This window comes from Buteo buteo, chromosome 5 (genome assembly GCF_964188355.1).
Source record: "Buteo buteo chromosome 5, bButBut1.hap1.1, whole genome shotgun sequence".
Classification (NCBI taxonomy): domain Eukaryota; kingdom Metazoa; phylum Chordata; class Aves; order Accipitriformes; family Accipitridae; genus Buteo; species Buteo buteo.
Genome location: NC_134175.1, coordinates 54,239,496 through 54,256,992, shown reverse-complemented (window position 1 = coordinate 54,256,992; position 17,497 = coordinate 54,239,496). Strand labels below are relative to the sequence as shown.

At 37.5% G+C, this 17,497-nt stretch overlaps 1 protein-coding gene across 4 annotated transcripts in view; it reads right to left on the bottom strand.

The window, feature by feature from the left end:
• Nucleotides 1-1,147: 1,147 nt before the first annotated feature.
• The window catches only part of PKP4 (plakophilin 4), a 104,307-nt gene continuing 87,957 nt past the window's right edge, over nucleotides 1,148-17,497 (bottom strand). For all 4 annotated transcript variants that reach the window (XM_075029136.1, XM_075029137.1, XM_075029139.1 and 1 more), the window contains 11 exons: nucleotides 14,799-14,982; nucleotides 13,253-13,370; nucleotides 12,564-12,755; nucleotides 12,245-12,418; nucleotides 11,227-11,377; nucleotides 8,886-9,081; nucleotides 6,823-6,907; nucleotides 6,600-6,717; nucleotides 3,852-3,983; nucleotides 3,042-3,115; nucleotides 1,148-1,712 (listed from right to left, as the gene is read on the bottom strand). In XM_075029136.1, the coding sequence (XP_074885237.1) occupies nucleotides 1,464-1,712; nucleotides 3,042-3,115; nucleotides 3,852-3,983; nucleotides 6,600-6,717; nucleotides 6,823-6,907; nucleotides 8,886-9,081; nucleotides 11,227-11,377; nucleotides 12,245-12,418; nucleotides 12,564-12,755; nucleotides 13,253-13,370; nucleotides 14,799-14,982 (1,673 nt within the window). In that variant the 3' untranslated portion in view covers nucleotides 1,148-1,463. The remainder of the gene's footprint in view (nucleotides 1,713-3,041; nucleotides 3,116-3,851; nucleotides 3,984-6,599; nucleotides 6,718-6,822; nucleotides 6,908-8,885; nucleotides 9,082-11,226; nucleotides 11,378-12,244; nucleotides 12,419-12,563; nucleotides 12,756-13,252; nucleotides 13,371-14,798; nucleotides 14,983-17,497) is intronic.

Below are 17,497 nucleotides of genomic sequence, written 5' to 3'. Positions count from 1 at the left end.
CAGCCAGTGGGGAATTACATGGCTGTGTATCAAAGTTAAGACCTAACGCATTGCTTTTACTGTGCTGTTTACACCTTCATTTCTTTTCCCTTTTACAGTCAGGGGGCTGAAGTAGCCCAGCCAATTAAAGGAAAGTGAATTTGCCTTATAATCTAAACTTGGAGCAGTTCTGCTTACCTTTTCTCATTTCACTGATGCAATCGGGATACTTGGAAACACTGAAAACCGAAGAAAAGTGCAATGACAGTGAACAATAATTATGATTACAGATAGTATAAAGGTAACAGACTTTATGGCATGAGGAAAGTATGTGATTTAGTTACTTAAAAGAATCAAAGATTTTTATTGTAAATAAATCCAAGCAGAATGTAGTCAAAATGGAGACTATAATTTCTAGGAAAGTGAGATCATCTTCATTTTCTTGGAGAGAGAGCAAGGGGAGGAATAGAGGAGTGATGGGAGGAAAACAGGGATAGAGTTCTGAAATATCTTGGATTGCCTGTATCAAAAGTAAAAATACTAGTTGAGGAATAACAGGAGGAAAGTGCATAATTTCACACTTTGGTCTGCCAGCCTGACAAATTCAGAATATATGCACTGAAGAAAGCTGGGAAAATGGCCCAAATGTTTTGATATATTTAACTTGCTTAAAAACATGCTATTAGACTTCATATTAATGGTATTTGTTTCTGAATATCACACACAGAAAAGAAAATAAAAAAATGAACAGGGAACAGCTTTCCATGGATGAGACTTCCATATTTATTGTTATTCCATGTGCATAGAAAATGGCAGTGAAGTTTCTTATGAAATAGGCAGGGAATGGGAAAAGTGTAGATATACTGGACTGGACTTTGTGCTTCAAAATTACACTATTCATCTTTAAAAGTTTTTTTCCTTTTAAAATTTATAATGTTTTCTTGGATTTTTTTTTGTGCATGATGTTTCAAATTCCTTTTAAAATGACACACTGCATTACAAATGGATGGCACTTTAAACCAATGTGGCATTTCCATATTTACACCAACGAAAGAAATTTACAAGACGTAATAGCATACAATCTTGACATTTAGTAATAGCAATAAAACAAGGGCATCCATTTTATTTTTTCTGTACAAACTATCAGAACAAGACTTTTATTCACATAAAAAAAATCAGCTTTAATTTGCTCTGACCTACACACTTTCCAAATTCATTTTACTCAATTCTCAAACCTTTCATCACATCGCCCACACCCTCACCAGACTACAGGAGCTACAAGTAATTATACCTAACATCTAAACAGAGCAAAAAAACATCCCTTCCAGTTTTTCTTCCTGACAATTCCTCACTCAAAAAAAAATAATCTTCCTTGTTCCTTCTTTTATTTCACTTTCACATTTCATAACCTAAACAACAAATGAGGCCATTCCATTTCTTCTCAAGCAAGATGAGAAATACACTGTTGTTTCTTCTCTCTGATGCTACACCCAGGAGTCAGGTGAACCTGGGTACTGTTCTGCTCTATAAGAAGATCGTCTGGTGGAATAAAAGTCTACATAATTTGTGGTTGATTTCAGTCCATATTGTGTTGCGTAATCTGAAGTAGCAGGAAAGTGAACTCGATCATCAAAATACGGGTCTTCATAGCTATGTGGGGACTGCAAGTATAATCTGTATGCATCGTAGTTTTTTCTGTTGGTATCTTCTTGACTGTAGTACAATTGCTGATGCTGTTGACAAAATGATAGAAAAATAAGCTTTCAAAATATAATTAGCAGAGAAAATACTTGTTTCTCAAACCTACACATGTGATACAGAACCCTTCCCTAAAAAGGTAAGTGCAGCTCTACCAATAATAATAGTAATATAGGTTTCAAATCTCCATTAAACGTACTTAATTTTTAAATGAAGCTAAACAGAGGAAAAAGGTCTAAGCGTGCCTGCGTGTCTCCTGCATTCACTGGGAAACTAGTAACTCCGGAAGTAGGAGTTTTAGAGCATAAGTAGAAAGGACAGAACCTGACCATACCTACCTACCAAAAAAAAAAAAGTCACATCAAGTCAGAAAAGTGGTCTCAGATCCCATAAGAACATGCTAAAATATGTGACTATAAAAAGAAACCACAAAGCTAATAGAAGTACATAAGCAATTACAGTTTAAGTACACTAATGCCCAATGTGAAATGTGTTCATCTGATTTGTGTCAATATAAACAATGCTAGGGCTGCCTAATAAAATGTGACCCTCGCTGTATTTGTAATCTTTAACCATTTTGTCGGTCCTTGTATAACCGCAGGCTGGGAGGAGACAGATGATATGCGTATAGTTCTTTTTCGCCAGCCCAAAACTGGTTTTGTTGTTAACAGCACAGTGTTAAACAAGAGATCCTAGGGGAGAACTGAGGCATTTATCATAGTATTAAGCGAGGTTATGAACAGGGTGATCTTTAGTATGTATAAATAGAGGGTGTATTAGAGTAACGGTGTGTAAGCAATTTGTTATATGCATTTGTTAGGGGGGAGGTGTCTGTTGTGAACTTGTTTGGGTTCTGGTGACCACAGCTGGTGTTGTGCAGGGTGTTGGCTGTTGCACAAGATGTCTGCTGTCATACCCCAGCAGTGGGGAGCTTGGTCAGAGATGCATTGCATGGAGGACCCCTCAGCCACTGAGGAGAGTTCGAGAAGTTTCTAGGAGAACTACTGCACCTGCACAGCCAGGAGGGGGAGAGTCTTTTGGAAGGACATGCCTAGTATGAATATGTAACTAATGTTAGACTATAAAGGAAGCTGGGTTGTTTTTCACAGCATGTGTCTTGGTAGAGCAGAGGCTCCTGGCACGCCCAGTGCTGTTTGCTTGCCTTTATTCATTTAATAAATTGTAAACTTTGATTGGAATCCTCTTTGAGACTAAATTCATTTTCACACCCAATAACAAATTAACCATGTGCTATAGATCACGCTCTATAAAAAAGCACTCTAATATTCAAACTCAAGTTCCATTAAACACTATGTGCTGAGTCTTGGTAACAGTGTCATTTCAAAATGAAATTTTTGGGTCACCTGTAGTCGTCTATTTTGTTCTCTTGCTGGTGAGGAATAGGAACTGATGTATATTGGTGAAGGTTTGCTGGAACCTGTGAGAAAACAGTTTATGGCATAAACTTCAGTCTTTATTCTTTCATCTATAAGTCTGTTTGCTTCTATTCTACCTAGAAGAAATTATGTAGCACCCAAACAATTAAGTCTGCAAATTCTAATATCTACTAATAATACACAGGCAAATTTTGTCCCTCAGCAGTAGTTAAAACTGAAACCAAGCGGCTTTTTTGTCTTGGTGTTTTTTGTTTTACAGTCTAATAACTTTTGAAACAAGGAAGTTCCTTCTCTTTATTCACTGTCATCTCTATTGTTTTGTGACTTGTGTCAAACAGTAAGAAGGAAAAGGGAGATCTGAGAAAAGATGAAATCTTGGTATAATTTAACAATATAATATTACATTATTATAATATACAATCACACACAGTATCTATTAGTATCTAGTAGATAGATACTAATAGTTTCCACCAGGACAGAATCTGACAGAATTTGACATTTTCTGTAATAGGATTTTAAATAAAAATAATTCCAAACACCCCTCACCTCCCAGTATATAAACAGATCTCTTATTCTGGTAATGTGTGTAATTTTCAAGAAAATAGCAGAGACAGATGAAAAATCTGCTCCGTTCCATGTGTAATAAATAAAAATGGAAAACAACATTAAGTAGTAACAAGCCTGCTAATGCAACTGTCCATATTATGATTGTATAAACTCCTCACATAAGGAATATTTACATATTCCAGTTAAAAGTTCACCTAACTGGTATCTTACCAGTATATATGTCTTTATGTGTAATGACATCGCCTTGGTTATTATAATACTGCATAGAAGGTTGCGTCCTATCATATTCAGAGCGGGGTTCTCTAATTCCTAATAAAGCCGGTGATGAGGATGTGCTGCCAACTGATGAAAAAAGGAAAATTATTAGTATATACAACAAAAGCCTTTCCCATCATACCTAACCTTCTCTGTATTCTCTCCTCACCCCTTCCTTCCTCAAGGATTAACAAATGAGAGAGATGTGGGTAACAGACAAAACTAGTAAATAGTTCTTCCTGGATGAAGAACCCCAATGACAAAAGCTATCAATAACATACCATGAGATTATAATTTTATACTTTAATGGTGAGTCACTGACTGCTCTATACTGCTTACAACTGAAATAAGGGACCCATTTCAGTTTGCATATTAAATAATTTGTTTGCATTTAGAAGATGATACTCCTAACGTTTATGATTTTATGTAAGTTATACTTAAAGATTCTATTTAAGTCCATCTGATCACTGGGACAGGACAAAAAGATTTACAGTCTGTCTGGCTGAAGTGATCCATGTACACACTTGTATTACACTTCTGCATGCTAATCAAAAACAGTATCTTGGATATTTTGTGCTCCAGGTGGCTGACAACTGCTGTAAGATCATAACAATGGATTGCTTACTTTATATTCTTACAGTGAACAGCTGAATTGCTACTGTAGTTGTAAAAAGTTTGTTCTGCTAAATCTTCCCTGTTTTACAGACCACTCAGGTTTTGTTGGCTTAGAAAGGCTCCAGTAATACAGTAGAAAAATACTTAAAAATAATTTCTAGAAATTTTGCTTCAAAATATTAACCAATGATATCTTCCATTAGCTGTGTCCATTACATCGTATCTCACAATTTTGTGTTATTATGGATAGTTTAATTACTGATACTATCCTGGCATATTCATGGCTAAAGCCGCTACATTTGGGGGTGTCATTAAAACTATGACATGGGTCAATGTAATGTGTGTGTTGGTAATTGAGTGACTGAAACAAGAACTGTTACAGGCCAAATGTAACTGTTCTACCATGCACCTACTGTGCATGCTGTGATCAGCAAGGCTGCTACCACAGTACCCTCTGCGGACACGTTCTTTGCACCAAACTTCCACCTTACTAGTCTAAGCTTGTTCATGCTCTGGAACAGAAAAGCAGACACTTCCTATTAGGATTTTGTACTAAGCATTCTTTGAAGTACAACAGCCTCTGAATATTATGTTAGAGCTGGCCATCTTACTTCCCACTTGTAGTTCAAAGAACTACAAGTGCTGTGCCAAAATAAGAATTTGACAGTAGGTATTGGAATATCCTTTTACACTTTGCTACAATCTGGTTAGTTCCCTGAGCCTAAGCCGTATTTGCTTCTTTGTCATTGCTTATTTTGAGAAGGTATTTTTGGCTCTGGCAGTAGATCATAGCTTAAACAGTCTGTGAATTCAAGGTGGTGTTTTGGTGCCAGTATGTGCAAGTTGGCAACTAGGTGTAAAAGTAAGAACTGCCTTCAGCATCATGTGGTTTGAGAGTGACAAAGATACTTGGTCAGGATGTCCTTTTGGAATCCTGAAGGGCTGGGAGAAAACGGAATGTGGAAACACAGTAAGATCAGAATAGCAAAACTCTCTAGAACTGCTAACTGCTGTCTGCTGTTGTATGGCACTGGGCAAAGGAATCAGTCCTGTATGTTGTACTGTGGTGGTTCAGAGGACCTCTGGGCATGAAAGATATGCTTTCTTTCCCTTCTTAAGACACTATAGGTATACTTCTTGTAGGAAAATAAATCCCTGGTTGAGTCCTTGTTTTTCAAGTCAACCATATCATGAAGGCATGTGTGAGGGTTGTTACTTTTATGTAAAGAAGTAATTAAACAAGAGGATTATAGGAACTGGTCACTTATTTTAGCAGTCATGGTAGATACTTATTTCTCAGTATTAACATAGATCTATTCACATAAAAATGGAAAAGTAAATTGGATAAAGTAAAATGCCAAATGAAGACAATAGACAAGGCTTCAAGTAGGTTTTGTATCAGCCCCCTCATAAAGATCTAAATCCTAGCACTTAAGATGTTAAAGAAACAAAGGTGAGAAATAAATGAGGAGCCAGAGGAGTAAGATTTTTCTATGTCTTGCTCATCCTAATGTGACATTACATAATTAGGAATGAAAATAGGTGTCTTGCTTTCTATTCTATCAAGTGTGTTCTGTGAGGCTACATCTACAACACCAAGTCATACAGCACAGCAGTGGCTTTGTAAAGGGAAATGGTAACAAAGTCCAGGTGTGTACTCTGAGGATTTACTTAGCACCAAGTCTAACCTGGTCTCATGAACTGAATGCCCATTAGCAGTTGGAGTACATCAGTGGTCTTGAAGCACACCATCTGATACAGTTTCATCCAAAAGGAATACAATTCACACATTCTGAGACTGCAGTTTGATTTGCATTAAGGAGTAAGTGGGGAGATTTGCTTAAAAGTGCTCCTTATCCAAATGAAAACACTAATGTAGAGACATCCACAAATCCTGTGGAATCTGCCAACAGTAACAGCTAAGGTAACATTCAGAGTACCTGAAGTACTTGTGTTTAAATACAGAGGAGAGACAGCATGACCTCTGTGTTTTAGATAGAATTAGTAGTAAACTGAGAGGCTATTTGAGTTTAAAAAATGGGATACCAGGTTCCCCTTCAGTAAATCTCTTTGCATTTCTTGACTGACCTGACTGTATGACAGGTGACATCTGTTGATTTGTTGTTGATAAAGAAGGATGTGATTTGAATCTCTCTCGCTCTAGTGTTGACACTGGTGTAATAAAATGACTTTGATTCCATCCATCCTGTGGAGTGGCAAAAAGAAAAAAGTCATCAAAATAAACTGCTTTTCATTAAATTAGGAGTTTTTGTAGAACTGTTTTCCAGTGTAGGCTAATTTTGTGATTTACCTTTTTATAAATACTACGGAGATCTCGGTATTGCCATAATGTATTCAGTACCTGGGCAGCTGCCTTGACAACTTTCAGTGACGATCTAAGGAAGTAAAGAATATTACATTATAAGAAAGCCACTTAATTCCACTTAAAAAGAACAATGTTCCTAAGCTGCATAATAGCCTAAACCTTGATGCTGCAAAGCAAGTCAGGTCATCTCTCCAGGTCTCAATAATGCATGCCTGCACTACCACAGCGTGAACACAGCTCTGTCAGCAGCCTCATCAAAAGGCTGGAGCAGAATGTGAGTAAGCATGACAATCATTTCCCTCTCCAGCCTAGAAATTTTCTCTTCAGGTCACCTACATGAGGAATGCAGATAGAAGGGCTGAAATAGCTACTGTCATTGTCTTCAAGAATTAAAAATCATGAAAAGAAACATTCTATTTCATGCATTTCATAAAAACTGGACTACATACTTTAAATCATTGTACAAAATTCCTAACTGTGGAAAAAGAAGAAACAAATGAAAAAGAGCTGGCATTAAAAGCCTCCAGCCATCCTCATAGTGAGACTTTGTTCTCAGTTCTGTGTTGTGCCACTGAAAACTTTTATTGGTTGGGAAAACAACTTTTCCACTCTCAAGAGCAAGGCCAGGAAAAGTGCATTAGCTGTTATTCAAAATAAAATCATGCTCTCTTTTTAAAGAGAAATGGTCATAAGCTGATAGTGGTACTGAAGTACTGATTTGACACTACATGCCACAGCATGACATCTGTGTTAAATACATGCCTCTTTCTGTCACTGTGAAGATTCATCCAAACACAGTTTTTGAAAGAAAAGACTGAAAAAAATTGCAGGCAATAGTGTTAATCAATGAGTAGACACTCTTAGTATGTTCACAAGATTTTAGTGTACCCTGTTGTCTCATAAATGTAAGTGCAGATGCAACTTTACACATTGTCTCCACAGACCAATGAAGTCATATAAAGGATCACTGCACTCACACCTGCAGTTGAAATGAATCTGTGTCCCTTGAACATATAAAGTATTATAAATTGTGGATACTCAAAATATAGCCCTGTTCCTTTTGAGACAAAGACTTTGTTGAAAATGTGGTATGTTTAATTTACACTGACCAACTCCTGTGAGAAGAAATCCTTTTCTCCCCTTTACCATCTAAGCCAACACTGGGAACAGTACACAGGGCTGGCTATATGATCCGCTTTCTGCTATCTATAGGAAGGAGATCTGTGATATCCTGGTTTATACAAGAGTCCTGCTCAATATGATTTGCGTCAGTCATATTGCTAAGGAGTACAGAGCAGCGATGCTGATCAAAGCCAGATGGGGTCTACAGGGCTGACTTACTGCTGACCCTGCACGACTCAGGAGCCACCACGCGTTCCTGTTCCTTGATGCTCAGCTGTCCGGTTCTGAAAGGTTTTGTTGCTACTAAATAAACACAATGCCTGATCAAGCCCAGCACTGAACTTGGCCAACAAAACCCCTAGCACAGGGGTTGCCGCAGCCGTACCCGAGTAAGCCTGCAGAGAGCCAGGTCTTCTCAGCCAACACTTGCTTTGCAATCCTACTGAAGAAAACCCCACTGGCTAGGTAAGCTGCTTGGTAGGCCAGGCTCTCCGTACAACCCACCAAATGGCCATGCTAGATACAATTAACAGGTATTGCGATACATCCTGACAAAGTTGCAACGTATTCTGACTTTGAAAAGCTCTACATATTCTATTAATCTTGTAGGTGTTTAAGAGGGAACAATTTTTTTTTTTTTTAAATACCATTTAACCTGAATAGACTCAATAGACCCCATTAATGTGATTACTGCACACAACTGGAAAAGTCTCCAAAAGCTTTAGAGAATACACTGCATGAGAATGGTGGGAGCAACTGCCTCTTCTTTCCCAGTGTGATTCAGACTTTTTTAGCTACTTGGATCAGGACTGCAACAGCAGATACTCTTTTTTTTTTTTTTAACTCAAAAAAACATTTCCTGCATTCTTAAGCATTTTTTATGGAACAGAGAAACAGTTTAGGTATGAACTTTGTTGCCTACTTGCCTGTCACCTCTTCCTTTTGTTATGTTCACCAGCTTTTCTATTCCTCCAGTATCAGCAAGGGCTTTGGCATTTTCCATGTTTTTACTAGTGACCTCATGCAAAGCACAGCAGATTGCTGCTACAGTCTCATCAGACAATATGCTTGGACCATTGCCTCCTGGGAGTCGATTAACCAGATCTCGCATAGCATATTTACCTATAAAAACCCATCAACAGAACAAAGTAAAAAAATACATTTTGGTACTTAAGATTTGAAATCATAGGACTCATCACAAAACTGCATCTGAAAGCAATAAAAAGAAACAGAATCAAAACCATGGAAACCTTCCAAGGACTCACATTTTACACAGAGTCAAGAGAGACTGGAGATCAATTTTTGAATTTTTTTTTCTTCCTTTTATCTTAATGTGAGAAGTTGCATTTTTGCTTTAGAACAGGAGCATTTGTAAACAAGAATTATTTGGAGAAATCAGAATCATTCAAGGAAAAATGTTATGCTATTATGATTGAAGGAGTGCTGCATTTTCCTAGGCTTCATTTATGGGAGGGTTAAAGAAATCCTTACAGTAACTTGGAATTTTTTTTTTTCAGACATTCTGTTCACCTTATTTGTTACCCAGAACAGATCAGATCTCAGCTTTTTCGGTCTTCAATTACTGACTGATGCATAGGAATAATCACACTGCAGACAACAGAAATTAACTAACACTAAGGTACTTTTTTTTTTTTAACCTGTTTAGGCTATGCTGTTAATTGAATGATTAATTGATTTTATTGAAGACATGTATTTGTACATAACAGTGAATAATGAGTAAGCTTTACACAAAGCCATTAGCTATCTATTTGCATATTGTGCCTGAGGGGGAAAAAAAAAATATCCAAAAAGGAATTCCGCAAAAGGAACAACTTTTCAAACACACTGGAAAACTACCACCAACAATGCTGTATACAGTAGTACCCTGTCACTGCCGATCTTTCAGCAAGCTCATCAACACATGTTTGCATATACCAATTCATATTGTTATTTGTCAGAGCCCCCAGTCTCTTACTTTCTTCAGAGTTTAGACCATGTAAACCCATTATTCCTGCCCCTACCAATGGCAGTAAAGTTGCATAAAATAGATTACTAGCATGGGGAGACTCACTTCATGTCTCAAAATATTTTATACAGATTATTTTCAGAGTCTATCTGGAAAGCCAATAATTCTTTCATAGTTAAAGCTTTGACAGGGAGAGGGAACAGGTGGAGGTGCATTCCTGAACTGAAAAGTTCTGCCAGGAAGGGGGGGGGGGGGGGGGGGCGGGGGGGGGGAAGTCCTGAAAAGAGAGTATCACTTGAGTATGACCTGTATATGGCTGGTGCTATAGAACAGAATTTTCTTTTTACTGATTTCTTATGCATGTAATACCTACGCTGCAAGAAAACATGTTCTGAACATCCAAGATGGAGAAGCTTCAGAAATATATAATAAAATTGTGTTCACCTGCATTTATCTTTTTGAGAATAATGATACTCTTATCTGTATAAATAGTTTTCATATACTTATGCCACTGGTCTACAACACAGAAAATGCTTCTGTAACAAAAACAAAACTTTTTTAGATCGTGACATGTGCTAGCAGGGTTCATTTAGGCTGCAGCAGTCTGAAGCTGAGCGTGAGGCATGTTCAACACTTGCCATAATAGACCGAGATTCCTCATCAAGGCAGGAAAAATGTTGTTTGTGTTTTTTTTAAATGCTAGAAGAGAAGGGCACAGATGAATGCTTAAAGTATTAAATATTAAAATTGACAAAATGGAAACATTATGTTTTTCTAGAAAGCACCCTTGCTGATTACTTAATTCAGCAAAGACTTAATTCAGCTCTGTATCTGGGTTTTCATGGAAATATATTACTAGGAGAAGATTTCTTCCCTCTCTCCCTGTCCAATACTCTTAAAGTATTTACTGATGTACTGGCAGCAGGTACTGTCCTATCCTCTTAGAATATGTAAGGGACCTTGAAACCCTCTGAGAAGGTTACCGTTCAGCTCCAAGGAAGCAGAGTTGTGTTTTCCATCATGTTTTGTACTGACAGTTTCCTGTCCAGTTTAGTTTAGCTGAGGTGGCTTCCATCCTTTGTAAAGAGATTGCCATGCAAGATGGCTAAAGGCAAACTAAAATGTCAACATTATTCTGAAAAGCTACTGCTGTCAAAAAGATTAATTTCTGTGACACAACTGACATGATACAGTAAAATCAAGTATACTATTTCTACTGGTAGAATCTCATCCTAGTATTTTTCAATACAAGGTCTGACAGGTTGGTGATCGTGCTTTCTTCAGTACAGTTCTGTACTTACCAATAAGCTCCTTATTACGAACATCTAATGCCATATTCCTTAAGGCAGTTGCCACAGATGAAACAACTCTATCATTATCCATTCTCAGCAGCTCCACGAGGATTGGTAGTCCTTTTTCTTTTCTTACAGCAGCTCGAATGTATGCTGCGAACTATAAAAAAACTCCAGTTAGTCACAAATCTACTACAACACTCTGATGGAAATAATCTCTTACTAGATTGTAATTCTTAAGTATGTTAGGGGACATTTTCCAAAGACAGGATGACATGTTAAATGCCTATCTTTTCTATCATTATAAAGGCTTGGCTCTGTTTTTCACTCATTCCTCTTACAAAGCAATGTTTAAAAAAAGTGATCTAACAGACAAGATACCTTAATAGATGACAAGTTATTGAAAAGGGAACAGGTTTTTTTGGGTTTGCCCCTTTTTTTTCTTTTTTCTAAGACCAATTTTATAATGGCCATAAAATGAAAGTGTCTTAGCTGTTTTTCTACAAGCAAAGGAAGCAATGTTTGTTTTGGTTTTAATCTCTCCATGACAAACACATAACATTAATAAAGTGTTCTTATGTGGTGCTTTTGTAACATATTGCATGCAAGGGCCACAAGCAAGAATGTATGGAAATAAATAATACAAATAATAAAGCAAATACAAACAATTTATTTATGCTGGTCTTATTTTGACAGTACCTTCCTACCAGAACTCACAGCTAGAAGCTGCCAGAAGATTATTTTGACCTAATACGCACTGGAAAAAAGCTTCTTCTGTTCAGCTAAAATAAACGGTACCAATTTCAAGGCCAGTTTCTATATTGGTCTTCCTGTCTACCATCTCTGTCATTACTTTTCGCTGTGGAAATAACATTACTGCAGCACATAAGCACTAATGATACACACTAGAGAGAAATGCTCAGATGCATACTAGAAAATGAGATGTTCCTTCCAAACACATTCCAATATCTTATTGAAAAACCCAGCTAAAATACAACGATAGGAGGCAGAGTAGGAATTCACATACCTTCCAGTTGCCTGCAGAAAGATTCTGGAGAGATCCTGCAGAGCCCTCTAGAGTAGCTGGATTGGAGCTTTCTGCTAGAAGCGTTAGGTATGGCTTTACCACAGATGGGTGCCATAGCATTTCCACCCCTTTAGGAGACTTGGAAAATCCTGGTATAGGGCCAACTCCATCCCACTGAGAAATGAACAGATATTCGTAACTACATGAAACCTCTGTATCTTCATTAAACATATGATAGTTTTTCTTTAAGCTATGTACTCCCCATCATCATTAGATAAACTACAGTTCATATATTTGTAATATGAGGAAAACAGCAAACCTGATCCTCCTGCGAAGTTTTTTTTTTCTTCTTCTTTTTTTTCCCCCAGCAACTTGGCTCTGAATCTTTGCTAGGCGATTCTTTTCCTAACAAGTCATCCAATTCATTGATTCCTAGCAGACGTGCCTGAGGTACCTCCAGTTCCAAACGGTAAGAAAGGTTTCTCAAGGTACACACACAGTTTTCCACTGTCTGAAACCAAACCAGAAAGATGTCACGTAATCGGTTACTTTCTTACATAGTGATAAAGCAAACCAAACAAATCAGGTGAAGGTGAAAAGGCATTTGGAGCATAAGCACCAAATTTTAATTCTGGGCCTTGGGCATTGCTTTGTCTGTTTCTCTGGGAAAACTGCAATCTCTCTCCTGATATCCTCAAATATGAAAATACTTCTAATAGTAGAAATTACTATAGTGGCTTAGTTTTTAGTGTTGTGAAAATTAAAAGCACAAAGGCTTATTATTAATTTATAAAGGAATTACTACTTCAGCACTGAATGAAAAGCGCAGAACAAGTTACACTGTATTATGCAACAGAATTTGATTGTGCATCAGAGAATTGGGATTGGGAAAAAAGATCAGTTGAGCTAAGCACATCACAGTCCTAAATTATACTATACAAGACCCAAAAGATCCTATCAGACATACAGCTTAGCACTAAAAATCAGTTAGAGGAAATGTGCACACACCTTGCTGTCATAATCGGATGTGTTCACACACGTGTGGATCACGTACAGCAGTGAATCCACCAGCCCTTCGCAAGACCTCATCTGCTTCCGGGCTTCTTCACCGGCAGAGCTCAGATTCCTAAGGGGTTGAAATGAAAAAGGAACACTGTATTCACAGACAGACATATGTACAATCATTTTATTTGGTAGTTTGCAGAAGTTTTTTTTTTTATATTGATAATTGACTTTGAGAAGTTAAAAGCAAACATACCATTTTGGGCAACAACAGACACCCAATTCTTATAAAAATATGATTCAAAACTGCAATTTCAAGATATCATTGACTCACTGACAAAAACGGCCATAAGTAGAACCCCCTTCCCCCAGACTTTTCCATTCCAAGCCTTCTCTGTTGTACAAGTTCAAATCTATGGTTTGCATGCGTTGTAGAACAGATTGCTGAGCTTGTCTATGCTAGAAATAGCCTTTGTTGCCTCTTTTTTAAATTGCATCCATTCAGTGACCTGTTCTGTGGTGCAGCCTCATGAACATTTGTAATAGTGCTACACAGACAGAAGTACAAATGTATAAATTAGGGTGTAGGGAAAGGAAAAGGCCACACTGTGCTTCAGAATAAGCAGCAAAGGATGTAGGCAAATATTTGCCTTCAAGGCCACTGTACTGCAAAACCTGAAGCTTGCACTGTGTCTGGATGCACACTGAAAATGGTACTGCTGCTAAAAAACATGTCACCATGCCTGTCCACAGAGGTGCTTTCTCTCTAGACATCATGTTTGCACTACCACCCTAGCCCAACCTGATGTTCAAAAGCAGTGTAAAACTCGTCATCTTGAAAAACAACCCAATGAACAACAAAGTAGTTTATGAACATATTCTGAAGTTTAGAAGGGTTACCAGCAAATAAAAAGCAATTCCAGTTCTGTTTAAACACAATGGCCTTACTCTGCTGTTTGGCGGAACACAATTTGAAATCTAATTAATTAAAATTATAAACAAACCTACAAATGAACAAAAATTGCTCATATACTACCTCAGCCCTTCAATTCTCTTTCAGATATTTTAGTTTTGCCTTTTATTATTCTGAATACATTTTTTTTCCTTCATACTGCTGTTTGAGAAATCCACAAAGGGAATAGTCAAACACTTCTTTACTGATATGTATGCATATACAAATGTAATTTTTAAAATATATACAACAATAAAGAATCACAAAATGCAAAATTTTTTTGCTAAGTAATATTCATAAGCCCTACACACAATACAAAAATTGCAGTAATAAGGGAAAAGTGCAGTGATTGTAATTTATAAAAAAACCAAGCAAAATGTAACCGCTAGCCATTATAGTTAGCACCTCTTAGTGACTTTGTACTTTTCATATTTTTAGAAAATGGAAAAAAAAATGCAAAAGCTGCCTAAATGATAGAACTATAAGTAATTTACAGACTGCAACAACTCTTTAGTCTTAAAATAAGTTACAGTATAAAAAGGGACCTGTTGGATAACACGATTACTCTGTAAAACAGAGTCTTCCAGAACAGCAAATTACCTCAGGCATCCTGTAGTATTGCGCAGAACTAGGGAAGTCTGAAATTTAATTTTATGATCATCATCAAAGGAAGAACTGTTCCATCCAGAATGTGGCACTATCACAGTGTTCGTTAGTGTTGACAGAGCATCTCTAATGATTGTCATCTTTACTGCATCACATGAAGACAAGTTCCAGAGAACCCCTTAAGAAAAGATTTCCATTGCAGTAAAGTCAGAAAAGACTTAGCAAACAAATATAAAGCAACATTAACAACTTAAAAAGACATCATTTTAAATAGGAGAAAGATAATTTACCTATGCAAAACCAAAAGAAATATAATTAGTCTGCAATGTAACTTTAATATTAATTCCAACATTATTGGTCAATAAGTGGTCAGCAAAGCTGCCATTAAAAGATTCATTTTACAGACGGAAATAAATATTTCTAGACTTCAGATTATGATGTATTCAGCAGCCTTCTCTCTATCTGTTTTGCTGCTGCATAAGCTCTTGGATGAAAGAGTTGGAATGCCAGATAATAATTAGAATAACCCTTACAGATCAGCAGCTAGGTCTCCCACAATACCTAGAAGGAAAACATGTATATCAGTGATTAAATACTCTTTTCTTAAAGAAAAATACTCAGCAGAAACACACACTGACTGACAGGAGACATTCCCTTCTTTCTTTCCTGAGGTACAGCTCATTCTGCTACCCGATAGGAGAGGAGAAGTCCCCACTGCACTCCAGGAGTCTAGAGGAATATTCCCTACAAGCACACAAACTCATCTCATTTGCAAAACACCTTTCCATCTTTCTGACACCACACATGCCTTGAGCTCGCCATATCTCTCTGATGCTAATATCTTAGATGTTTAAAGATCAGTCCCATACTGACTACCTGTAATGGAAAGAAAAATCTGTCTTTTTTGGTAGTATGCCAGGCAACATGTCAAATCAGCGCAAGCTGCTATAAACGTGCCATAGCAGACGCTTCTGTTCCTAAAGCGGTCACCAATGGATTTGCCAGATTAATCCGGCACAAAACTTCATATAAAACAAAAAATGAAAGTCATTTAGCCATTTACTATTAACTAGAGTTTTACTGACATCTGTCACCTATATAGACATTTGCAGGTGTGCACGCACAGTCACTGCAGCTGGAATGGAGTGGGGTACCAGTGACACTGCTTCCCGAGCGTGTCTGGCAGGAATGGCACCCTACACGGCTGGTGGGTTCCCCTCCCAGAGGAGAATTCCAGTGTAGAAGGAAAGGTGTGAATGTTTGCATGAACAGAAGGAATATCTCCGAAGAAAGCAGCTGCTGGTAACCTCCTTCCAGTAACTGTTCATATGGTCATTACAGCTATGGGCGACCACCAGCACTGCACTCCTGACTTGTATGTGGAGGAGGTCACTACTGGAACTGTCACTGCTCTGTTAAGAGGAATGTGTCATGCTTTGTGTTTTTAGACAACGGTAGAGCCTGCAGTGGAAGGGCAGCTAAATCTCAAAAATAAAAATGCCTCTTACAGATGCCATTGAAACTGCATGCCCTCTGTGAGTGTGTCACCTGATCCCTAGTGGTATTTGCATTTGTTGCCTCATTAGTTCTAGCCAGTCAGCAGTCTGAGGTGAGAAGGCATATTTATCAGACAAGATAAGGCCTTTTCCTGAACTCTTCATCCTATTCAAAAAAAGCCATGAACATCTAACCTCCAAAGGGTGAGTCTTCAACAAGCCTGTAAGAAAGAGGTTTGGGAGCATGCAGAAACAGATCATTATCCTGATTTATATGAAATTTGGAGATTGAAGTTATAAACTGCTTCTTAAAAAGGAACACAGAAAAGATACGGCAATATTCTTAGAGACTGTTTACATTGGAAATCTCTACAACTTTACAGGCAGAAGTTAACAGCTAAAAGAAAGGTCATAAGAATAGAAGAGCAAAAATTAAGCCAGAAGAAACCAAATCTATGGATGTCATAGCTGAAAGATCATCAATGTTTTGCAAACATTAGGTCTTGTGAAAAAAATTCTGAAAAAATGACCAAGAAGGTAGAATGGCAGATGGGTAGTAGCCATTGAAGAGTTTTCAGTAAAGGTCCCAAGTGTGTGACGTGGCATGATTGTAGATCAGGCAGAACCTGGAAAGCCAGTATCCAAAAAGGAGGACTGCAAGACGAACAATGGAGAGGGGATATAGTTTTGGGTTGCGTTTTCTTTTTCCAGTGATAAACACGGGAAGAATGGCCTGCACTGATATTACTGCTTTCTTGCAATGTATGCCTGGGATATTAGATACTTAAGTGCAGAGCTGAACATACAAGAGCTAATGTAAAAATCCTACAGAAGCTTTCTTCCTGGAAACTATAGTTTCTTGCTATAATAAGAAGTCTAGAGTATTTTACATTCACCTATTAGCCAAATGAAACTGCTATCAATCTTTTATCCTCAGGCAGAATTCCATAGTTCTCTACCCTGCAGAGTCTTTTTACATGCCATTCAGATACAAAAGTATGAGATCTGACATAAAATATCAGCAGAACTGTATATGCAAGTAATATGCTAAATATGGCATTTAATCATCTTTTTCATCATGAAACGCAGCTTAAAGTTCATTTAAATTCCCACCAGGTACTCATCTTACTCAAAGTATTTTCCTGACATACAGTATTTTACTAATTGTAAAGTAGTATAGCTATGTACACTCAGCAA